The 26189-nt window shown below is 39.2% G+C and overlaps 1 protein-coding gene across 2 annotated transcripts; it reads left to right on the forward strand.

The window, feature by feature from the left end:
• The first annotated feature begins 3950 nt into the window (after positions 1 to 3950).
• DHRS9 (dehydrogenase/reductase 9) lies at positions 3951 to 26176 on the forward strand. Of its 2 annotated transcripts, none has more exons than XM_007074604.3 (5): positions 3951 to 4099; positions 17187 to 17558; positions 18982 to 19240; positions 22608 to 22771; positions 25487 to 26176. In XM_007074604.3, the coding sequence occupies exons 2-5, from the start codon at positions 17246 to 17248 to the stop codon at positions 25708 to 25710; spliced, it is 960 nt and encodes a 319-aa protein (XP_007074666.1). In that variant the 5' UTR covers positions 3951 to 4099; positions 17187 to 17245; the 3' UTR covers positions 25711 to 26176. The 2 variants fall into 2 exon arrangements, with proteins under 2 accessions (XP_007074666.1, XP_042853244.1); XM_042997310.1 differs by lacking the exon at positions 3951 to 4099 and adding an exon at positions 5928 to 6097.
• Positions 26177 to 26189: the final 13 nt, after the last annotated feature.

Raw genomic sequence — 26189 nt, forward strand, 5'->3', positions numbered from 1 at the left:
ATAATAGTAAAAAAAATTCTTGGAATTATTGAGATTTTGTTTAAATGTTAAACCAGCCTCCATACAGATGGAACAGAGCCAAAACCCAGGTTCTGCAGTCCCTGTTCTGCAAAGGAAAGGCTCTCATTCAGGGAGAAGCTGGAGAAACCAGCCCCCTGCTTCGAGACATTGTCAGGCAGTAATCCCAGGACATTGTAAAGATAAGACAAAAGTTCACTTGGGACATTTATTTAATAAATGTTTGGCATTGCATCAGAGGGCCACTGGTGGCTGGGCAGCTGACCTGCATTAGGTCAGGTATACTCCACTATGAGTCATTTTCTGCATCTACAGCCAATCAACTTGAACAGACTATTATAACAAGGACGTGTCCTTTATTTTTGGGACGGTTTCATTAATAACATTAACAATAACATGGCCATTCCCATGATGTGATGTTTTATAGTCAAATTAGCTTCTAGGCAGTTTGCTTTCAAACTAATAATTCACCTTTAAAAAGAAACAATCACCAAAAAGCCATGTGTATTTAATTGTATTGAAGCAGGACAAGAACATTATATTCAGAAAATCTGAAAGGCTAATAGCATCTCACAAATTTCAGTCAATAGAATAGTGCCCATAAATCTTGCAAACTAAATGAATCCAGTGCACCTAGATGATAAAGATGTTTAGATTTAAAAGCAATAATTGTGGGGCGCCTGGCTGGCTCAGTCAATAGAGCATGTGACTCTTGATCTTGGGGTTGTGATTTCAAGCCCCACATTGGGTGTAGAGATTACTTGAAAGTATTTTTAAAAAATAAATAAAATACAATAAAATAAAAACAATTGTTCCAGACATTGCAAGCTTGTTGATGGCCAAGTTTGTTGTCTATTTGTATTTCCCATAACACCTGACAAATTATTTTGCACCATAAATACTTGGGGCCTGACTAGTTTTGTTGGTTAATAGCCAAAGCACTTGATTTGACATTTGGGTGCTTACAAATACAACTTCAACTCGATGACTGTAAGGAAAGCATTTGATGTATTTTATAAAATAGCAATGAGGTATCTTACTTTTTATTATCATTATGATAAAGAAGTAGGGAAAATTTGAAAATATATTTAGAAGGGGCACCTGGGTGGCTCAGTGGGTTGGGTGTTTGACTTTGGCTCAGGTTATGATCTCACTTCTTTGGTTTGAGCCCCACATCGGGCTCTGTGCTGACAGCTCAGAGCCTGGAGCCTGCTTCAGATTCTGTGCCTCCCTCTCTGTCTGCCCCTTGCCTGCTTGCTCTCTCTCTCTCTCTCTCTCTCTCTCAAAACTAAATAAACGTTTTAAAAAAATTTTAAAAAGAAAGTATATTTAGAAGTGTAAAAAACCTACAGCAAAACTGCACTTTCCATTAGGTGAGCAGTCTGTTCTTAATAAGCTATGCATTCCAGGCACAGTTACGAGACCAGAAACTAATCTCAGTATGCCCCTCCCTGCTTTTACAATGCCTAATTAACTTTTGAACTTTAATTCCAAAGAACATTGATTATATGTGTGTATGTATATATGTATTCGTGTGTGTGTATAATCATCTTTAAAAACTACACGCTTTTGTAAAAAATTGTATATAAATAAAAAAGTATGGTTTTATCATGTTTTAAACATTTTATAATAGAATATTCCAAATATACATAAAAGTAAACAGATTAGTATCCTGAACTCCCAGGTACTCATTGCCAGCCCCAGCATAAACCCATGGCTAATCCTGGCCCAACCACACACACATCCAGTCCTCCAAATACTATGGTATTTTGAAACAATTCCCAGACATCACATTATTTCATCCATTAATATTTCAGTAATTATTCTAAACAACAAGCATTCTTTTTTTGATAACCTAATATCACCATCACATCTGGAAAATTAACAATAATTTCTGAATAGAATCAGCTATTCCATTATCTAAATTGCTAATTGTCTCAGAAAAATTGCTTCAAATGGATTTGTTGTTGTTTTAATGTATGTTTCTTTGAATCAGGATCCAAATGATTTCTATATATTGCACATGGTTATTACATCTTTTAATCAATAGACTTCCTTTCCATTTTTTTGTCTGTGTAATTTATTTCTATTAAATAAACCATATTATTTGTCCTTAGAATTGCCCTCATTGGTTTGCTGATAAGACCTCCAGGATATAGTTTAATCTGTTTCCCCTATTCTCTATATTTCCTGTAAATTGGTAATTGGATGTGAAGGCTATATTAGATTGAGGGGTTTTTTTTGTTTGTTTTTGGTGTTTTGGGGGAGGCCATGAGTGTGGATAAGACTTTTCCCTAGTTGCCATTGTGCTGAATCATATCATTCTCACTGTAATCTTAAAAAAAAATCTTTTCCTTTTTCTCTTGCCTCACCCTCTCTTGTTTCACCCTACACCACCTAACTACGGTGACCCATATTAACAATCCAATACATATCCCTCCATATTTTCTCCATGTTCACATAAATATCTTATTCACATGCAGAGATTCTCTGTTTGCTTTATAAAAATGAGGTCTTGAAAAGCCTTCCAAACCTAGTAGAAGAGTTCTAATTTGTTCTATTTAATGGCTCCAAAATAATACTCCATGTGCATATCCACCACAATTTACTCAGCCATCCTACTTCAGGTGGCAAATACTTTGTTCCTGGATTTTTTTTTTTTGCCACATCTTGTTCACATATACGTATATGCTGGCTTTTGTTTTTGTAGGATGGATTCCCGAGAGTGAGATTGCTGGGTCAAAAAATATCATGTATATTTTATTTTAATTGATGTTTCCAGATAGCTTTCAAAAAAGGCTGTAGCATTTCACACATCCACAGCAAAGGGTGAGATCATCCTTTCCTTGGCAATCTAAAACAGTCTCAAGGAGTGGAAAAAAAAAGTCACAAGTAAGAGTCACATGTTGGAAGCCAGCAAGGAGCAGGGGCCATTCAAGGAGAGGAAAACCTCTATGGGATCTCCTAATCAGCATTCAGTGAGCTAATGGCAAGTGGTTCCTCAATAGAAAAGGCCCTATTCATCTTTGTATCTCATGAACCTAATGCAGGCATGGCACAGAACAGACAATATAAAATACCCCCAAACAGGGTCTGAAGACAGTTATCTCTAACTGCTAAGAGTTAACCTCTAACTTCTCTCCATTTCATGGATCCCAGTGAGTTCTTTCCTACTGTGTTACATATTGCACAATGTAATGTATCTACCATCTGCTCTTAATTTCATTTGAGTCATTAGCCATCTCGACTAAGATTCTGGGCGGTGGGGTGGGGGGTGGGGGAGTTGTCTTGAATTAGAAGAAACCAAGAAACTTGGCAAGATGATCATTCCTAAGTCATGGTCTTTTTAATGGTTTTTTTAATGGTCTACACGTGACAGTCACACCAAAAGGAGGACCCACCTCCTTCCTCTGTGAGAGTCACATTTTTCTTATTAAGCCTTCATTCATCTCTCTTGCTCTTTCCAGGGCAATGCTCCCTAATATAATACTCCTCACCCCCATCTTTCAAACCAAGACCTCTTGTTTGAGTAAGCTAAACGGTTGTGTGTTCTGCAAATAAGATCTTTCTTCAAAGAATCTACTAAATGTTCTCACAATTCAGTCCTTAACTATTAGTATTTGTAAGGATTTTACAGTGGAGGGAAACAAAAGATTAGCCCAGCTTCATCTTACAATGGGGAGAGTCAGGAAATGCCTAATGAGCAACAAAGCTCCTAGTTTTGACCAAGACTAGCAACGCATTTATGGGCAGCATTTGCAATTAAGCAGCTCGAATGTCAAACGCATTGTTGGTGCAAAAAGGGGAATCTTTATACTGGAAATAAGAGCACTGTCTGTTGACAAAAGGAGGAAGTAAAAATTACAAAGTACACTTTTAAAAATACAAAGACGTAATACCAACTCATAGTTATTCAGAAAGGCACAGTCCACTGGGAGTGACCTGAGAGAGTGGATTATACTATACCAGGAAGGGGAAGGCCAACATACACTCAGCATAAACAGCCTTGCCCCCCACCCCCTTACCAGAGTGACATCAACCATATTCAGGAGCTGGACCCACCACAGCCTACAGTGCTGGGGTAAGTGGTTTTCTTCATCTGACTCATTTAGGATTATGTCTGGCTTGGACCCCAGCACAGTGCAGTTAGTTGTAGAAAACCCGATATATGTCACCAGAGACTGTCTTGAATCTGGACATTCTCCTTGTGTTTTGGTGTCTGGAAAGGTGGAGAAGGCACCCTTTGACAGAAATTGGGGGAAATATGGGAGACATAGAGATTTAGAAGAAAAAGGAGAGTCATATATTTAGTGTTTTGACACTGGCAGTACCTATAAAAGTACAGCCCAATTATCAACATTGAATACATTTAAATGAAATCCACAGTGCAATCTTTTGCTTTATAAAGGAACTAGGGAAAAAATAGAATTGCAATTTGCTCTGTATCTTTTACATCACCTTCGATAACCAGAAGTCTAACTAACTTAGAGAGAGTGCTGAACAAAGTAACATCTCATAGGTTGCCTTGTTAAGGAATAGAATGAAAGGAAATTTAGCTTTTAAGATGTGTATTTGAATGTAGATCTAGTTACAGTCCAGATATGGTTACTGCTGACAAATAGTTCCATTGCTTAAACCCCTATATGGGACCATTTGACAAGGGGGAAAACATACTAATGTCATAGCCTTTTCTTTCTCCTTTTCCCTTCAATCCTACATGACCAGGTGCTTATAGCTCTCTCCATCTCAATGACAATAACTTGCTCACAGAAAGGATCTGATATTAATCATTTATACTTTTCTTCATGTAGATCGAAGTCAATGTATTATTTCTCTAAGGGGTTTTCTATGTAAGCCTTACTTTGACTTGCAGAATGTTAAAGGGGAAGAAGTATATTTGGCATATTTGTGGCGCCCTACATCTTTACCTGTATAAATTTCAGTCTTGGCTTCTTATTCTTTTGGAGACAAACGATCCCCATTTAATTTATAGTGTGATAGCAGTGTTCAAGCTCTACCTAGACAGATATGTTCATTCATTCACTCATCCCAGCTAAACCAAAATAAACTGCATTTTCAAAGAGGGAAGACAGAAGTCTGGGCAGTCTGAGACATAAAGCAATAAACTGATATGTAGGGAAACTGAAAGTAAACAATCAGTGGAGTTTGTACCTGGTGTGTGCCTAAGGGGGGAGGTGGTAGCCTAGGGGATGGGGCGGGTGCATAATAGCGTTGTCTCTTCCTCCTCTTCCTCTGGAGCCTCAATATTTTCCATTGCAGTCCCTGGATACGGCAGGTCAATTGTGATAAACTCTGAAACAGAACAAATCTGGGAAGGGAAGGGGCATCCTTTCCTGTTCTCAGTGATTTAGTCCCAGAAATCATTTAGGTAAGATCTCCTCGACATACCTTAAGACTCATAAATAAGTACAGAACCTCATTTCACTAAATTATTTTGATCTCCTTCCTCATCGGTGTTAAAAAAAAAAAATGATAAAAAGAATCATCAGATTGGTGTCCCTTACCTACTCTCTTAGGAAAGAAGGAGTACTAAGTTAGCAAAGGCAGGTTAACAGGAAGAAAAAAAAAAAACCCTAGAGATTATGAACAGTAATCATAATTCAAAATTAAATGATTAAAACAATGCACCAGACAGTTTACAAAATGTTTCCACGTTACATTATTTCAACCGCTGAATTTGGTCAAGAGATTGCACTCAGAGTTAAAGGAATGTTATTAATCATTTTTAAGTCTCTTCTGAAAGTTGCTAAATTTAATTTACTGAAGCTACTACCAATTCCTTTGGAAACACATGACCCCTAGCTTCTTGTCTTCCTTCATCCACTGAAGAGAGAGTTAGTCATCAGTGTCATATAAGAGTGACTCAGAGTAAGGTGGGAACCGGAGGACTTCTCACACATATATGAGCTCAGAACTTGACGGAAGCCCAGGCATCAACACCTCCAAGGGATCAGTGTGGTCAGGTGGCTCAACCCTTCCTTGCCCAGCACAGTGGGCAGACGGCACTTAGCCCAGCCGGTCCACAACAGCTTCTGCGCCCCAGTTCATTCTCAGTAAGGTAACCGATGACTGAATTCTGTCCTTTATCTCTTGGTTTCTCATGTCAGTCTTCAAACTGCCTTTGATTTTCCTCACTCTTACAAAATTAATCGAGTTATTTTTCATGCTATAATAACAATAACAATGTTAGAAGGTTGTGATGGACACTGAGTCCATCTTACCATAAAAGTGATCCCAATGTCACCCAGATCCTTGCCTTAAGCTCTCCCAGGTCTCTGTTTGAATGTTCTTTGGCACTCTAGAGTTACAATCCAATTTATATCTAGTTATTCTTTCTGTGCCTATTTGACACCATCTGTAAAACTTATAATTAGCTGGAAACTGAATGGGGGAGGGGCTCCAAAAAAGAGTAGGAATCTTAGCTGAGTTTCTTACTAGAGCAGCAGATTTGCTACCTATAGTTCTGTTCTGTTTATCAACCGGCCTTGCCAATATTATCAGATGTCACCTGAGGCGAATGCACACATGCACACTAAAGTGGGTGAGAAAAACACCTTCTAGGGCAGAAGGAAGCAGGGAACTCCTCACAGTGCATATTTGATTCCTGGAAACTAAGATGAGAGCAGTAAACTCGCTTCAGATATTTACTCTCCATTTCATGATCCTGTGCCTGGCATTTTACCTGGAAGACGTTGGGCTTTTCCCCCAGTCTGAGTCTGTATTCACTTTGACTCCTAACATGCAACAGGTAAGGGAGAAAGTCAATTTAGTGGCTTCACTGCCACTTAATCTTGGCAGCCTTTGTTAAAGGCTTTATGAATAAAATGGTGGTGTGGCACACTCTCTCAATGGGTTAATTTTTAGCAGCTGAGGAAAAAGTTTAAATAAAACATGCATTTAGACCAAAAATCAGGGGCACCTGGGTGGCTCAGTCGGTTAAGCGGCCGACTTCGGCTCAGGTCACGATCTCGCGGTCCGTGAGTTCGAGCCCCGCGTCCGGCTCTGTGCTGACAGCTCAGAGCCTGGAGCCTGTTTCAGATTCTGTGTCTCCCTCTCTCTCTGCCCCTCCCCTGTTCATGCTCTGTCTCCCTCTGTCTCAAAAATAAATAAACGTTAAAAAAAAAATTTAAAAATCAACTTAAGGTTGTACAAATAGCTCTGAAATGTCCCCCTACCCTACTAGCCCAAGGTAAGGACAGTGCTTTATTTATCCTTTAAAAAAATTTTTTTTTAAATGTCTATTTATTTTTGAGAGAGAGACAGAGAGACAGAGAGCAAGCAGGGGAGGGTCAGAGAGAGAGGGAGACACAGAATCTGAAGCAGGCTCCAGGCTCTGAGCTGTCAGCACAGAGCTGGACGTGGGGCTCGAATCCACAAACTGTGAGATCATGACCTGGGCCGAAGTTGGATGCTTCACCGACTGAGCCACCCAGGCGCCCCATGCTTTATTTATCTTAGTATCCTTTAGCGTATGTTAGATGCTCTAAGAATATCCTTGGCTAGGTGCTGCATGAAATGAAATTTAAATGTTGTATCATCTTCATGTTTTTGAGACTTGAAAAGTACGCCCAATTTTAGAACAAATCCCAATGTTTAAATACAAGGAAAAAAATCATTATCTCATACATTTCAGATGAGGAAAGGGGGAATTTGTCTTAAAACCCTTATAACAGTGTCACTTTCTTAAGGTACAGACTTTCAAAACTCACACCTTTACTTCCACTCAAAGATGACTGTGTAGGAAAAGAAACACACTGCAGTTTTGAACACATTTTCTGTATACATACCTAACATTCTCTCCATATTCTAAGCTTTTTTTGAAGCCTTGTGATGATAAACTAAATCATATACAATATACAATCTCTTAAGTAAAGCAGCCATGGCTTTACCAATAATTCTTACTCTGCCAGTACTGTCAGGAACCATATTGGCAAAGCCATCAACTAAGGGTACCGGGGATAATTAATTAATTAATAATTGTAGGTGTTATGATAAATGATAATGAAAAAGTTTTGAGAAAAGGCAGAAGCAACTCAGAGATACTTTTATCCTTAGAAATAAAAACGCCAAATGTACATGCGTCAGGCCTTCCCTACATTAAGAGTGGCTGCCAGACCTCTTCTAGGAGACTGAATGAATGAGTCTGCAAAGGAAGCACGCCCTCCTCCGTGTCTCACCGGTCCCACCACACAAAGTACACCCAGGGTACTTCCCTCCTGGAGGAAGCAGGACTCAAGGGGAATGTCACTGTCAAAGGAGCTTCTTCATTCCATTGAATGAGAGAACTTAATGTTTCCATGATGACAAATAGCCCCTCAGTTATATCATCATGATCATTTTCGTCATCATCATCATCAATTATTATTTTAATCAGACCTTCAAAGAAGCATTTGTTACTTAATGGAAGCATACTTCATATAGGATCCCTTGGCTTCACTTAAAATTTTCTCCTTAGATTTCTGGATGCCCAACTTGAACATTTTTTTTCACAGAAACATAATTTATTAGTCATATGATTTAGTTTGTGTCATTAGATCTAAACACTTAGTTTTCTTAAAAGTGCAGCTGAAATCTGTGAAAGGTCATTTGGGTTACAAAAACAAACAAATAGAATTTCTTACTTCAATGAAAAGATCAAACTAAAAAGGAATTTGGTATACTTAGCTAGGTTAACGATATTTAAATGTACTAAGGACATATATGTCCAGAATGCCATCGATATTACGAAAGCTGTGCAAGAGAACTTCAAAAAGAAAATATTAGAAAGCTACTTCTAAATGCTCTCTATTTGATGTTTTTTAATGAACAACTTAGTTGTTGATTCAACTTAGGCCATGATTGCAACAAATTGCAAGTAAATTCAAACCCTACAAATTCCTATCAATCAGTGTGATTGACAAGTTTCAATATTGCTTTCTAAAACAAAGCCCTCCATGGAGTTATGTAGAAATGAAATGAAATCTGGTTGGAGGATGTATTTTAAAAGAATTATATATTTCTTATGAAAAGCATTGCTCAGAATGACATTGAGACATTATTCTCAGTTCTTTTGTTTATTTTTAATTGTGTCATTTAATTTTAAAGGGCAGAGGAAGATCAGTAAGAGAAGTGAAATCAAAGCATCTTATTTTGGACTTTTTACTAGGGAAATAAAGCCAGTTATAGAAAGTTAAAAAAAAAAAAAAAAAAAAAAGCAGAAGTGAGCAAGGACAGCAATCGAGTTGCAATATTTTCCCAAAGCAGCAAAGCATTTTGCATGGCAAATGAAAGACACAATTAGTTCTCCTTTCTTGGTTCCTTTCGAATCTTTGTGGTCAAGAATTTTGATAAAGTATTTCCATTCCTCCTACTAACTGATAATGTGCTAATTTCTTTGCAGTTATTCCTTCTCCTTCCACACAGTCTAGGGGTTCAGAGATCAGAATTTTAGCTCTCGCCACTCTCTGGCTGATAACTTCATGTACGATACCTACTGTACCTAGCTCACAGAAATATTTTGACAATTAAATGAGATAAATATTATTGAACACTCTTCAAAAGTTCTTAAAGTTTCCTAAATTGGAAGTGTGAACATTATATTGCTATTATTAGCCTTTCGCCTGATGGTTCAGAGGGCTCAAAGACTTAACCCAACTATCACCAGAACCCTGGGCTTAGAGTTGAAACTTTTTCCTTCTTTTCTTTTCTTCCTTCTTTCCTTCTACAGCACTAATTTACCTAATACCCAGTATCACACAAGTACTGGTGGTTGTAGAGAATTGTACACATAGCCCAGACTCCCAGAGTTCAGTGGGAATCCAGGTGGCAGTGCAGCAAAGGATTAAAGCATGAATAGCCAAATCAAAGTGGCCGGGGTCCCCAAACAGCACTATGATTGTATCTTGAGCCAATTAACCTGCATTTCTGAATTTGTTTCTTTCTCTATAAAATGGAGATAATGTTATTGTAAGGTTTAAGTAAGATAGGGGCGCCTGGGTGGCTCAGTTGGTTGAATGGCTGACTTCAGCTCAGGTCAGGATCTCACGGTCCATGAGTTCGAGCCCCGCATCTCTGCGCCGCCCCTGCTCATGCCCTGTCTCTCTCTCTCTCTCTCTCTGTCTCTCTGTATCTCTCTCTCAAAAATAATTAAATAAATAAATAAGATAAATATTCATAGATTCTACCAGAGGGCCTGGAATACAGCAAGCACTCAATAAACCATAGCAGTTATTACCGTTCCTACCTGACCTGGTGAACTGGGAATCCAAGTACCATGGTTTTTCTAGTACCATATTCTGAATTCTGCAGAATCAATTGACATCCCACCAGAAGGGCTTCCACAGAGGAACCTGTAGTGGCCCAAACCCAAAAGTCTTAGCCAGAATTGAGGCCTCACAAATGTTGGGAGTGCTAACTTGGTAATTTCTAACTTTGGCTTTTTCACTGCCTCCAACCTCATGATGACAAAAAGGCACTTTTTCTAAATCATAGAAACTAATACTAATATTAGCAAGATGTGAGTTATATTTTATAAGTAATAAAACTTTTCTGGTAAGGCCATTAAAAATAAATAAACTCTCATCAATGTGGCACCACCAGAGAACTAATGACTGAGCTTCCAGAAAAATAGTTCTGATGTTGTGAAGTTCTGGACCCACAAGGCAAGGAACCTCTAGACCAGTGTTTCTCAAATGGAAGCAGTTTTGTCCCCCAGGGGACAACTGGCAAACATTTTTCGTCGTCACAACTGGGGTGGGGGTGCTACTAGCATGTAGAGGATCGAGGCCAGGGGTGCTGCTAAACATCCTGCAATGCACAGGACAGACTCCACAACAAATAATTATTTGACCCAAAATAGGAAAAGTACCACAGGCCTTCCCAAGTGAGCATGACTGATCCTGCCACAGCGATAAGCTTCTGCCTATGTAGCAGATATTTAGTCACTTTTTTTTGCGAGGTACTCTCCAACGGAAAAGTTATTATTTCCATTTTGCAAATAGGAAAATGGAGGCTAAGAAAATATAAATAATGTGCCCAAAGACCTCTGATGATAGAGGAGCTGGGACTAGACCTCTACCTGTCTGATTGTGAGACCTGGGTTCCTAACCCCTGCCCTACTGCCGTGTGTGTGTGTGTGTGTGTGTGTGTGTGGCCTCAGTCCTTGCTTCCCACATTTATTTTTCCTAGCAAAGTGGCTAGTGTTTATTTGGGCTTAAGAAATATCTCCAGGACTGGTTCAGAGGATGCGGCTGTCCACACACTGCAGTGTGAGGGCTGCAGACCTGCTCTCCTTTACTCTGCTCTCACCTTTGATGAGTCCACAGGCTCACAGCCACTGCATCCTAAGAGGACTGTTACAGATGAGGTGCTCCTTGCCTTGAACCAAGCGATGTGTACCCCTGGTAAGCACTTTGTTGTGAGATGGAAGACAAAGCAGATAAACAAACAGCCAAGCCACTAAGGTCAGTGCCCCAAGTCTCTGAATTTTAGGGACCAAGGAGCCATGTGAAGGTGACCAGGCTGGCGGTGTATTGTTGAGGCAGCCATAGTAATCACAGTTATTCATTTACTTCTTGGTGGTCAATGAACCAACCAGCCATCAATCAGCTTCTGTATACAGGTCATGTTCCCAATGACTCTGACCAAGGGCTGCTGCTCAGGAACATGACAACACATGGAATCTTGGCTAAAATACTATTAGAGGTCAGAGGTGTGTATGTATTGGTTTATGGTTGACTGGTCCGATGACCTAGAGGAATGTGAACCTTAAGAATTGAAGAAGAACCAGTATTTTTTAGACAATAATATTTGGGGTAAGGACAGGCTTTATAAAACTCTAGGTCAGAGTTGGTAGTCCCCTGGATTCCGGCTGCAGGCTGGGACACCAGCATCTGAAATGACTCTCAGCCTAGAGAGGTACCTAATAAAGACAACACATTTTAAAATGTGAACCCATCTTTGGGGCGTCTTAGTGGCTCAGTCCGTTAAGCGTCTGACTTCGGCTCAGGTCATGATCTCATGGTTCATGAGTTAGGGCCCCGCATCAGACTCTGTGCTGATGGCTCAGAGCCTGGAGACTGCTTCAGACTCTGTGTCTCCCTCTCTCTCTGCCTCTCCCCAACTATGTTCTCTCTCTCTCTCAAAAATAAATATTCAAAAAATTTTTGAACATAAGTGTGAGCCCATCCTTAACAACTAAAAAGCTCTTCTCTGTGGCTTGTCACCAAGGAAAAATGTGTTTGGCTAGGGAACGAGGAAGTAAGGGAGAAATGGAGAGGATGAGGAAGGAGGAAGGAATCTTACTGCTTTGGTTTGAGTTTTTGTTTTTCTCCACTAGTTGTGAAGGTGAACTTACCAAAGAGTAGAAGTCCAAGGTCACTAGATTCTGAAGTGCTGGAGTTCTTACCTATTTTGTGCATGAAACCCTTTGGGTCTAGTGAAGCCTTTTCTCAGGAAAAAAAAAAAATGTTTTATTTTCCCTTGCCAATTTTTTACTTTTTTATTTTGAAATAATTTCAAATTTGTGGAAAAGTTGAAAAAATAATACAACCCAGAATCCCCAAATATTAACATTTTACCACATTTGCATTTTCATTCTCTCTTTATAACCATATGTATGTGGGGGTTTTGTTGTTAATTGAAGTATAGTTGGTATACAATATTATATTAGCTTCAGGTGTACAATATAGTGACTAGACATTCATATACATTACAAAATGCATGCCACCTATCACCATACAAGTTATTACATTATTATTGACTATATTTCCTATACTCTGCTTTTTATTCTTGGGATTTATTTCTTTTATAACTGAAGTTTATACCTGTTAATCCCCTTCACCTATTTCACTCATCCCCCCACAACCACCCCCACCACCCCCCACCTCTGCCCTGGCAACCACCTGTTTGTGGTTGGGCAACCACATCTTCTTTAGCCATTCATCTATCAATGGAAACTCAGCTTGCTTCCTTTATATGTTTACTTATTTATATGAATATTCTTATTATTTTCTTAACAGAGTTAAAGACATGGTCTTAACTGAGTTGAGACATGGTGCTACTTAATCTTTAAATACTTCAGTGTATATTTCCTAAAAAGCAGGAACTTTCTATATAATCTTAGTAAATTATAAAAATTGAAAAATTAATATTTATTGAGAATGCAATATTATTTGTCAGATCAACAAATCTCACTCAAATTTCATGAGTTTACCAAATAACATCCTTTCTGGCAAAAGAAAAAAATAGTTTTCTGGTCCAGTATCACATGTTGCATTGGGTTGTCATATCTCTTTAGTCTCCGTTTATCGGGAGCAGTCTTCAATCTTTCTTTTCCTTCATGACTTTGACATTTTTAAAGAGTATATGCCATATATTGTCTCTGGAAGAGGTAGCTCCATGCAGGATTAGGATCCATTTATGTACAAAAGTGTTGCTGTGTCCTTTCCAGTGCACCATCCCAGGAGGCACCTAATGTTGGTTTGTCCCATGACTAGCAGTGTTAATTTTTATCACTTGGGTAAGGTGGTATCTGTCAGATTTCTCTTCTGTGAAATTATTATTACTCTCTTTTTAACTAGTGCCTATCTTATGGGGAGATTTTTTGAGATTCTATAATGGTTTCTTATCAGAATTTCACCTACTAGTTTTAGCATCCATTGATCAAACTTCTCTGATATAATTGTTATGATGTCAGTTGCTAAATGATGACTTTCTAATTCCATCATTCCTTTTACATTTATTAGTTAGCATATTGATTCTTCTATAAAATAAGGCAAACAATGTGCCCTCTTTAACTCAAAAAAGCTGTTGAGAGAACCAGATGAGATCTATATGTAAAAGTATAGCGTAGAATGCTTCACAAATGTAAACCATTCTTTTACGATTACTCCCCTTATGCTTGCCCCCAGCAAAACTTGACAACATAGAAAGTTTCTACTCTCTGATCTAGTACACATTAAACTCCATGAGCATTTGCCTTCTTCAAATAATTCCATGGGGTTTGGATTGCAGTTAAGGCTACAGAATCCATTCAGAAAACATATTCAACATTTAGTTATCCAATTATTCAATTAATTGAGGCCAGACTTGAACAAAACACTATACTAATTGAATTTATAAATACAAAATTTCCTTAAAATATCTAAACATGAAATTTTGCAAAAGGTAGTTACACCAACACTTCACCTCAAAATTATACATTTTTAATGTATTTATATGTTTGAGAAGGGAAAATTCTACTACATGGACATTGATTTGCCACAAATCAATAACTCCTACGCAGGAAAGATTTGTGAAACTATGCCAAATTATTAAGCCACGATAGTCTACAAACTTGACTGCTTTAGAAATAGGCACAGCTGTATCCAAAGAATCAACTAGTTTGCTCAAACCTACCATATTTTAATGTTTACCTCTGACTTATTTTTATCAATTGATAGTTCTCTTGCCTTTTCTTTCTTTACTTATATATCTTTTTCTGGGAAAAAAGATGAAGGCAGAGCCCAGAATTTCCTTGAGAAGTGAAGAAGATATATTAGATTGCGTTATTTTTTATCTGAAATAATCTGTTCCTTATAAAGCAGCAGACAAAAATTGTGTGTATGTGTGCACATGAGTGTGTGTGTATAATTCTGTATATTTCTATTCCTTATTAGGGAGAGAAACATTTACGTATACAGGAAAATATATATACAAGAAGACTTACCAAAACACTAAGAGCCAAATGTGATAATCATTATTTCCTTCTTTAATTTTTTCTGTATTTGCCAAATTCTTTTTACCATGAGCATAAGTTACTTTTACAAGCAGGAAAAAAAATGAACAATTTTTTTAAATGGTTCAAATGAAAAACCGGGAAATAATTGTAAAAAAAAAAAAAAAAAGAAAAAGAAAGAAAGAAAGAAAGAAAGAAAAAGAAAGTCCAGGGGTACCTGGCAGCTCAGTTGGTTGAACATCCAACTATTGATTTTGGCTCAGGTCACAATCTCATGGTTTGGGCTCTATGCTGTCAGCACAGAGCCTGCATGGGATTCTCTCTCCATTTTCTCTCTGCCCCCTCCCCTGCTCACTCATTCTCATTCTCTCTCTCAATATCTCTCTCTCTCTCTCTCTCTCTCTCTCTCTCTCTCAAAATAAATACGTAAACATTAAAAAAAGAGAGAGAGAGAAAGGTCAAAGTTTATAAAATTGCTTGGCCTTGCAAGTACTTTGAACACAGTGTCCATAAACAGTCATGATTCCAGAAGCACCCGTAAGGTCTGAACTTCAACTGAAGTCTTATCTTCTATTTAGCACATAAGGCCCCTCTTGATTCTAAGGGTGGCTCTGGATCAAGGGCAGAGATATGTGTGAACATGGGGCAAAGAAAGGAAACTTTCTGAGTCAAAAGCGAAAGAAATAGGGTTTTTCCCAAGGTGATATTTTCTGCTGCCCCTCTTGCTTCCAAAGGCAGAGAGAGCCAATACAGGCCCAGGGCTGCTCTTACATGTGGTGGGACCTAACAATCTTCCTCCTTTGTGTTGCCTATGGCTGAGCTAGGAGGCCTGAGCCATCGTGATGCTCAGACCTAGGCAAACAGGTAAATGCCCTCCAGTTCTTGTTCACTTTGTCCTATGGGATAGCTTGCCCTTCCCTGGCCACCGGTACCCACAGTAAAATTGACGGTATTGGCTGTCTTTGTAAATAACAAACATCATAATACATATTTTATATCTATATTACGGGGAATATGTATATATTGGGGAATTTTATATCTCCAAATAGTCTGAAATCCCTCCCTGTGATACTTTTGATAGTACACTTCCAAATTAATAGCACCCTTGTTTTCAATCATACAATTGCTTGATTCATTCACAACTGTAATTTTGCAGCCAAACACTGCATAATAACCTTTTGTAATGTTTATTTATTTATTTTGAAAGAGAGAGTACTTGCAAGCAGGGGAGGGGCAGAGAGAGGAAGAGAGAGAATCCCAAGCAGGCTCCTCACTGTCAGCACAGAGCCCAAACCATGAGATCATGACCTGAGCTGAAATCAAGAGTCGGATGCCTAACTGACTGAGCCACCCAGGTGCCCCAATAATTACTGTAACTTTTAAGACAGCATATGCATTTAAATGGTCAAGATTATAAAATTAATATAATATTCTTTTTTTAACATGTATTTTTAATCCAAAAAGAAGTGTGATATTTCTAAATTGATGTAGTAAGTGTACATGACATAATTTTTTTTATTTAAAAAAAGTAAAAAAAGGTAATACATGCTGAGGCAAAATGCAGGTGCAGTCTTCTGAGTAAAGGGGAAAGGAAGCCCTCCACCTTTTTGATTTTAGGCCCTAGGCCATCTAGCCCTGTCAAACTAATTGTCCAAGTCATTCTGCACTGCTTACAGTCAAAGCTTCATGGTTTTCAGGAAAGAATTTGCTCTCCTTTGTCCTATGTACGTGCGAAGCTTCTTCCTCACCGAAAGCCAGAGAGAACAGAATCTGAGACTTCTTGATTCTGTTTGGGACACTGTGCCTTCGGCCATCATCCCTCAGTCTCTTCCCACTCATCTCACCCTCTCTCCATGAACTCCTTGGCGGCTGCCCACTGCATACTCTCTGCATGGTGTTGTGATGGTTTTTAGAGTTGGGTTGAAGGATGACAATAAGCTACTGAAAATAACAAACTGGAAACCAACTTAGGAACATTTTCATAATGGCAATACCAAAATACTCTCCTTTTCCTGACAGTCTAAGAATAATTAAGAATCTAATCAATCAATTGAAATTGAACATTTTCTAATAGATTGAATTTCATGAAGTTGCAAGAGATAAGATTTTACCATGACAGTCTGTGTTTCACATAGATGAATTCACACATGAGATTACTGTCACATCAAACCCAATGACCTGTGTCAGCTTTGCCATGGCATCTCTCAATCTCTCTCTCTCTCTGTCTCTCTCTCTCTCCTGTTTACTTTCTCTGACTGTAGCTTGGTTGGTTTTCACATTACTTAGAGCTATGGTTTAGCACTTAAATAGCCATGTTTCCAACTAAATAACAGTTATTGTTTTTTAAAAACTATCTACTCAAATGCATTAAAGTATCTGAAGTTCGTAAAAATTGGGTTATAATCCTTTGATGGTTCTAATTTGAATTTTCTTTCTAATTTTGAACATTCAGGTCACCATCTTCTTTTATTGTACAAGAAAGGAGAGTTCCTATCATATACTGGAAAGAACATGTTCTTTTGGGTATTAGCCCTCCTAATCTTTTGTGGTTTTGTATGGAATTATAAAAGACAACTAAAGATTGCAGACATCACTGATAAGTACATTTTCATTACTGGGTGTGACACGGGTTTTGGAAATTTGGCAGCCAGAACTTTTGATAAAAAAGGATTTCATGTAATTGCTGCTTGTCTGACTGAATCAAAATCAACAGCTTTAAAGGCAGAAACCTCAGAAAGGCTTCACACCGTGCTTCTAGATGTAACAGACCCAGAGAATGTCAAGAGGACTGCCCAGTGGGTGAAAAACCAAGTTGGGGAAAAAGGTGAGTGATACAGGGGTGGGAAAAATGGAGGGGGTGTTGTAAAGTAGCTACAGCTAAGTTAAATGTGTTTGGATCTTAAATGGCCTTTCAAGAAAATGTCTCCTAAAGACCAGTTACGGTACTGGAGAATATTGGGAAAATCTTAGGATAGAGCCCTCAGTAGTTCCAAGTTGCAAGCTCTCTGTTTGCATGAAAGACACAGTCCCCATTATTCTCAGTCATAAGTCTCGGTGGGCAAATTTAGAAGTGAATTGGAGGTATTGAGTTTTCCTGCTCTTCTCTCGTGAAGTTCTAGTTTAGCCACATATATAGCAAAGGCACTTGGAGCTAAAAGCTACAGGAGATCATGAGAGCAATCCCCAAATTGCCATCTGGATACCTGGGACCTACTTCTCACTCTAAAATCATTCCACAACTCACACATTTTCCATGGGAAAAGGTAGAAAATAGCCTGAGACTCTGATAAAGCTGTCTTAGATCATCGTGATAGAGTAGTAAGCCATCAGACCTCATTCTGCCAAGATGACAGCATTCCAAACTAGAGGACTTTTATTGGCTTGAATGAAGCTTGAAATATTCTCATTAATGAAGATATTAGGATCCAAAATGGAAAAAACGAAACCAAATGTATGTGATTTTTCTCTATCACATCTTCACTGTGTAGTTGAGACTCTGAACCTGAAAAGCAATGGTTTGATAATGTTCCCAGATCATTTTTTAAAAAAATGTTTTAATGTTTATTTATATTTGAGAGAGAGAAAGAACCAGCAGGGGAGGGGCAGAGAGAGACGGAGACAGAATCTGAAGCAGGTTCCAGGCTGGGAGCTGTCGGCACAGAGCCCAATGAGGGGCTCTAACTCACCAACCATGAGATCATGACCTGAGCCGAAGTCAGACGCTTAACCTACTGAGCCACCCAGGCGCCCCTCCAGACCATTTTTAATACTTGATTTCCAAACAAATTTAACAATATTAAATGTTTTCCATCATAAAATAAAACTTTCGATGACTAGATTTTTTACCAAAAATAGATGTGAAGTAGATTGATACTGCTCTTTGTCTGTAAAAAGCAGTTTATAAATAATCTCTCACTTTGCCATCTAGCAAGTGGGAAAAATAGACCATTTTACTCTACATCTGAGATGAAAAAGTAAAAGGCTCATTCAGACAGTATCAGTATTTTACATTCAGAACCAGAAATAGAGTTACTGTGAAATTGTAACAGAGCTTCAACTATTTCAATTTAGCTTCCCACCTTCTCTGAGAGTAGTTACTTCCCAAAACTGTAACGTATTTCAAAGCAGGAACATGGCTAGAAGGAGGAAATGGCACAAATGTGTAAAGCAGGGGCTGTATTTCCATCAAGGATGCCCATATCAGTGCCATCTTCTATCACAACTCCTTTCTTTCCTCTCTGTTCTAGGTCTCTGGGGTCTGATCAACAATGCTGGTGTTCTCGGAGTGTTGGCTCCCACCGACTGGCTGACAGTGGAAGACTACAGGGAACCTATTGAAGTGAACTTGTTTGGACTCATCGATGTGACATTAAATTTGCTTCCCTTGGTCAAAAAAGCTCAAGGAAGGGTTATCAATGTCTCCAGCGTTGGAGGTCGGCTTGCACTTGGTGGAGGGGGTTATACTGTATCCAAATATGCATTAGAAGGCTTCAATGACAGCTTAAGGTAAAGTAAACATTGACATACTAAGAAATATTAGTTGGTAATGTTTATTGAGTGATTATTATGCACTAGGCACTCTATTTAGTGCTTTAAATTATTCCCAATAATAGTTCCCAATAGATAATACCCCTGAAACAGATTAAGTAACTTGCCCAAGGTCACCCAGCTGGTAAGTGGTAGAACTGAGATTGGACCTAAGTCTAGACAAGCCTCTTTTTACTTTTTGCATTAATGCATGATGCTGATAGCGATGGTGAATTCGTATTCAACAAGTCAGTTTGTTAAATAGTTAAGGAATCATATAGGGAGGCTAAATCAAGGCAGACCTCTCCGTTAGTGTAACTATCAGTTGCAGACACAACAACACCATTCTGTTTAAACCATCAGTAGAGGAGCTCCTGGGTGGCTCAGTCAGTTAAGCGTCTGACTTCCCTCAGGTCATGATCTCACAGCTGTAGGTTAGCCCCACGTTGGGCCCTGTGGTGACAGCTCAGAGCCTGGAACCTGCTTCAGATTCTGTCTCCATCTCTCTCTGCCCCTCCCCCACTCGCTCTCTGTCTCTCTAAAAGATAAATAAACATTAAAATAAATAAATAAATAAATAAATAAACCCTCAGTAGAAAATTATCTGGTAAAGTAAATGTAATTATTACAAAATAATGACTCAGCTACATAGCTTTCTCTCTCTCTCTCTCTCTCTCTCTCTCTCTCTCTCTCTCTCTATCTCTCTCTCTGCAAGCTCCTGACCCATATTCCCATACATTTCAGACACTACAGCTAAAGAGATGATAACCTCCCCAACCCCACCCTGAGGACAAGAAATACAGTTTTCCTCTGGTGCTTCCATTTCCAAATAAAACTCAGAGCAGGAATTTACTAATCAGAGGTGGAGATTTTGCTCCCCCAAGAAAGCACTGACCACATCATTTTCCTGTGTGCCTACCAGAGAACCCCAGAGCCTAAAACAAAGGACTTATTTAGCAAACAAAGTGCACCCAGGCATGGATTTCTCTGGGTTTATAACATTTGACATTCACAGGGCTTCCTGAATCTGTAGATTTATATCTTTGCCAAATTTGGTGAGGTTTCAGCTATTGTTTCTTCAAACATTTTTTCCTGTAATCCATTCTTTCTCTTATCCTTCTGAGACTATAACACAAATGGTAGACCTTTGGTTTTATCACACAGATCCCTAAGGTTCTGTCCACTTTCTCAATCATTTTTCTTTCTGCTGTTCAAATTGGATAATTTCTAATGATCTACCTTCAAATCCACTGACGTTCCTCCATCACCATTCTGCTATTGAATCCAACCAATAAATACTTTATTTTGGTTATTATATCTTTCAAGTGTAAAATTTTCATTTGGTTCTTTGCCTTTTCCTTTTGGGGAGAAGTGCTGTAACTTTCCATTGACTTCAAGAGTATTTTCTTTTGTACTTGAAACATTTTTATAATAGCTGCTTTAAAGACTTTGATAATTCCAACATCTGTGTCCTTTTGGCATTAGCATCTGCCATTGTCTTTTCCCATGTGAGTTGAGATTTTCCAGTTCTTTTTATGCTGAACATTTGGAATGTTCCAGTTCTTTTGGAATGTTTCCAGTTCTTTTTATGCTGAATATTTGGAATTATATGAGACTATGGGTCTTATTTAAGTCCTATAGAGAAGGTTGATATTTTTGTTTTAGCAGACAATTGATGAGGTTGTATTCAGGTCACAACTGCTAACCATCATTCTGTACTTTTTCCTGTTTGCTACCAGAGATGTCCCATAGATGTACCACACAGTAGCCAGTCTAGGATACAGAAGATGGTTGTCCCAGAGTTCGCTTCTCTAAGTCAGATCCATACATGCTCAAGTGCAGTGCATAAACAATGTTACGGGGTCACTTTCCTCAGCTCCTCTCTGTGATCTTTCCTGTTCCTTCTTGTTTCCTGGGACTTCCCTCCAACCAGATGTCACCCTATTCTGCCATCTACTTCCCATGTGTGTGCTGGGTATAGGGCCACATGATGGGTGGAAAGAGAAAGACAAAAAGCAACAGGGTTTCTTCCTATCCTCTTGGGGACCAATAACCACTTAAAAAATTTTTTTTCAAGTGAAGTGTTTGTGTGATTGCAATACAGCTCTACATGGCTGAAATTACCCAATAAAGAGTGGGTATTTTTCTAAATCATGGAACTGGTATTGGAAAAGGTACTGTGCATGAAGACCACAGTCAAGTGGCAACTCCAGAATTTCTATATGTAGGATGGTTTAGGGACAGTGGTCCAACTGGGAGAAGCCTGGGTCTCTTTAAAGCTATATTTGCCAAGCAAAAATACTGGTTTCATGCTGGTTTTACTTACCTGGTAAGCTTAGTTGGGTGACTTAAAGCCTGTTGTCCCCAGACTATATGGTATTTCATGAGTGGGTGGGGAGACAAATCTTCCCAAATACTTTCCAAAACCCAAAGGAGATCAGAAGATAGGTGTGTGAAGTACAATTAAGTTGGAAAATAACCCTTGAAATTTTAATGCAAGCAACATATTTTCAAAATCTTTCAAGATCAAGATAATTTGTATTTTTAGTTAAGTACACTGCAAACTAACCACTAGGCATGTTGCTAGAAAGCAGAACCTAAGATAAATCACATTTTAAGTTCATTGGTAGAGTTCTTTAAAAATCTTAGGATAAAGACTTGTATAAAATGAGTAATTACTTCCTTATATATCCTTGGTGGAAATATAAATTAAATTTAGGAGGTAATTATTCATATAATGGTTTGCAATACTTTATTTTGCTTTAAAAGGCCCAGGGTAGGGGAGGGGGGGGTTCCATGATTCCCCTAAAACCTTATTGCCCAGTAAATGAGCAGACCTTTGGTTTTCTGAGGCCACACAATGAAAGAGCTCACTGAGCAGCAGAGGGAACAGATTAGCCACATCAAGGATTGTCACACTGTGTCCCTCAGCCTAGCCTCACTTGTTCCACAATCTCTTCACATTCCTAGAATGGAGGTAAACTTATCCACCCAGGCCAATCATCAGTCCATTTCTCCAGAAGGTGCTTTGCGTACTGAGAAGAAGCCTGTCCTTAACCTGAATGCTTGTCAATTTAATGAGAGAATCTGGCTTCACATGGAGCACTAAACTGGGGATGGGCCTACCCAGATGCCTTTCCCATTCTGCCACTAAACCGCCCTCCCTTCGCCACCCTGAACTTCAGCTTCCTCACCTGCAAGCTGCAAGCATAGAACAAGCTACTCCTTTCCAACCTATCCAATTCTGTGATTCCATGAAAAAAATTCATAAGAAAATAGTCATCCAAATAGCAAACATTCTCCAAACCAAGCTGGATTAAACATCATCAGTGTATTCTTTTCACAGACGGGACATGAAAGCTTTTGGTGTACACGTTTCATGTATTGAACCAGGATTGTTCAAAACAGGATTATCAGATCCAGTAAAGGCCACCGAAAAAAAACTTGCCATTTGGAAACATCTGTCTCCAGATATAAAACAACAATACGGAGAAGGTTACATTGAAAAAAGTAAGTCTCTGGTGGACCAGGGTTCCTCTGGGGTTCATTATCATAGACAACATGAAGGAGACTCAAAATTAAATGAAAAAAAAATAAGGTGTTCATAATAATATACCAATAGGGAATCCTAGATATGGATCAGAGATTCGTATTAATTCCAGTGCCATCTCTCACTTCAAGGGTTTACAAACATTTACTGGGCAGTTACCAAGTGCCAAGTTCTATACTAAACACCTTATAAATTTTATAATTTACTCCTCAAAAGAACCATAGGAGTAGTCAGCAGAGGCTTAGAAAGGTGCTATGTCCTACTGAAGGCTATACAGCTCCTCCTGGTCGTGTCCAGGCTGGAGCCCCCCATCTTCAACTCTACATAAACCTCCTCTTTTTGGTAAACAACAACCACTCACTAAACATTGTTCAAGGATTCATGGAGGTTACAAAATATAAAGAGTCAGACTCTGACCCTTACCTAGTATACAGTCAAGTTGACAAGAAAAAGTAACCACGTGAAACTGAAACAGTGACTCTACAATGTGTAAGAAAATTGATGCTATACTTCTTAGACAGAGCCCAACTGCCCAGAGTGGGTGCTAGATGGTGCAGTCTCTACTTACCCAAGAAATTCAGAACTGGATGAATGCATTGCTAGTTAAGTGGCCTTTATGAGACAGGTCAGGTTAGAGTAAGGCCTAAAGGACAGGAAGAAATTATTTGGGTGGAAGCTTTCCAGAGCAAGAATGCATGGGTTGGGGGGGTGGGGGTGGGGGTGGAGAGAGCAGGAGAAGTAACATAAATCAGATTGAGTCAGGGATGGAGATATAATAATAGACTAGATTATGATGACTAACATATAGTGAACATTTGCTATGTACTTGTCACCATTCTAAGTGCTTTACATGGACTCTTTCATTTAAAATGCCCAAATAAACCCTATGAAGTAGCTATTACCTTAAGTTTATAGAAACAGAGGCATAGAGAAGTAACTTGCCCAATGTTGCACAATTAGTAAGTAGAAGAGCTAGATCTGAACCCAGACAGCCTGACTTCACCATTTATCCTTGGGCCCTGCACTATAATGTAAACGAGGCTTTAAGGAGCTGGTGGAACTTCCTGTAACAGGGCTCTGCCTCCACCTCAAACTTCCTGGTCTTATTACAAGCTTAGTCGACATTCCTCAAACACTTACTGAGCTCCTGCTTTGAGCTGAACAGGGCCCCACCTAACTTTGTGTCACTCTAACCTTAAAACTCTGGTCCTGCCTCTTTGTTGATGGATTTGGTAAGTCAGCCAACTGTGGCAAGGTTCAAGGCTGGAAGTTTTGGAGGTGGAGCCAAGAGCTGAGTCAGATCCACATGGGGAGGCTTTTAGAATGACAGACTTCCTCAACCACCCAACCCCACCCAACACACACACACTTGTGCACACACACAGATGCATACATACATATCAACGAGAACGTCTGGTTTGACAAACCTCCCAGTGCCATCATGTCACTATATGCTGAGAACCTCTGCCATTAAAAACTCAGCTTCTCACTCATTACCAACTCTGAAGATTCTAAGTAGTTCAGAAAAAAAATCCCTCATTTAAAAGAGCTTTTTCTATTTGATATTGACATTGATATTTCTAAATGCCTATGAATATATCATGAACTGCCATCTGAAAATTATTTTTTACTTGGCCCCTGGCTGAGGTATCCTCTCTTTTACTGATTGTTCTTATTAGAATTTTCCAAATCAGGACTTGGACATCAGCCAGACTCACAGTTCCAAAGCAGACCACAAATTTAAGCTCACCTTTCTTCATTTCCAAGGCAATAGTTGTAAGAGTTTAAAATAGACACTAAGACTTATTAGGTAATCTCAGTTAGGTTTTTTGAATAACTTGCAGCCACTAAGGCCTGAAGTAGAAGGGAAAATTTAAAAATCATAGACTTCTCTTAAGAAGACACAACTCAGGTATGTTTTAAGAGCACAGGAGGAATGCTTTGAGCCATTACCAATCTCTGATAAAATACCTGCCTCTTTAAAGCTATCATAATTCATTAGGCAGACATTTCATCTGTCTGATAACCAGCCTGTGTTTAGCATTCTGAGTCAAGACTTTTGGGGATGATTCCCTCTTTATTCACTGAATTATAGAAGTATGTGGTATGTGAGTGTATGTATGCACACACATGCACACCCACATTTCCTATATAGTATTCCCTTAAAACAAATTTGGACTCAAACCCACAACTTCCTGGGCTCAGGGGCCTCATAGACTATAGAGCATCTGTCCTTCATTGCTTTAAAGTAGTGCTTCTCAAAGTTTGTTCCCTGGACCAGCACCATCAGCATCACCTGGAAACTTGATAGAAATAGAAATTACTGAGTCCCACTTCACACCTACCTATTGGGTCCCAATTTAACACTGTAGTATTAAAGGCTATATATGAATCTCACAGGTGGTGAGTCAGAACCAACCCAGCAATTGGGTTTTAACAAGCCCTCTAGGAGATTCTGCTGCCCACTCAAGTTTGAGAGCCAGGGGTCTAACGAAAGCACGGTTGTATCCTTTCCTAAAGAACAGATAGAAACCCACCACAAAGGGCCTCAATTATAACAGCAAATTCAAAATAAATACCCACATACGCATCCCCCCCCCCCTTTACACCCTAGCCTCCCACACCCCTTCTCCCCTTCTTCCAAAGAGTAAGGGTGTTTTTGTCTCTTTTTACAGGTCTAGACAAACTGAAAGACACTAATTCTTTTGTGAACATGGACCTCTCCCTGGTGGTGGAGTGCATGGACCACGCTCTCACGAGTCTCTTCCCCAAGACCCATTATGCTGCTGGAAGAGATGCCAAGACCTTCTGGATACCTCTGTCTCACATGCCAGCAGTTTTGCAAGACTTTTTATTGTTGAAACAGAAAGTAGAGCTGGCTAATCCCAAGGCAGTGTGAGTCAGCTGACAACAAATGCCTGCCCCCAGGCTATGATATTGGCTGCTTTCAAGGACACATCTCCTTTTTGGTCTCATTCTTTACCTGATCCAACCTGGACTCATTTAGATCATGCCTCTTTTGATAAATGAGGGAATCCAACCACCACTCGGGATGTCCCAGGGTCCCTTTTCAAGACTTCTTTGGAAAGAAGGGCAGTGATGATGGGTCATATAGAAAGGCCAGGATGGCACCTGCCCAATATTGAGGTTTTGCCTGCTTAACAGGATGTAAAGGAAATTGAAAGACTTTCCCATTCAAAATGATATCTATCACCTGCTCCATGCCTCTAGCCACTACCCCTTGAACTCCAGAATGTTAAGTATTTGCCCCTTACCAAAATGTTGAGATAAGTAGAATACTGGGGCACGTGGGTGGCTCAGTTGGTTAAGTGTCCAACTCTTAATTTCAGCTCAGGTCATGATTTCACAGTTCGTGAG

The sequence above is a fragment of the Panthera tigris genome, chromosome C1 (assembly GCF_018350195.1).
Source record: "Panthera tigris isolate Pti1 chromosome C1, P.tigris_Pti1_mat1.1, whole genome shotgun sequence".
In the NCBI taxonomy this organism is placed as follows: Eukaryota; Metazoa; Chordata; class Mammalia; order Carnivora; family Felidae; genus Panthera; species Panthera tigris.

What these genes read in the sequence shown, in the direction of transcription:
- DHRS9 (XM_007074604.3), top strand. Translation starts at nt 17,246, where the DNA reads ATGTTCTTTTGGGTATTAGCCCTCCTAATCTTTTGTGGTTTTGTATGG. An exon ending in AAACCAAGTTGGGGAAAAAG is followed by an intron (nt 17,559 to 18,981) that starts GTGAGTGATACA and finishes TCTCTGTTCTAG; the next exon opens with GTCTCTGGGGTCTGATCAAC. An exon ending in AGAAGGTTACATTGAAAAAA is followed by an intron (nt 22,772 to 25,486) that starts GTAAGTCTCTGG and finishes CTCTTTTTACAG; the next exon opens with GTCTAGACAAACTGAAAGAC.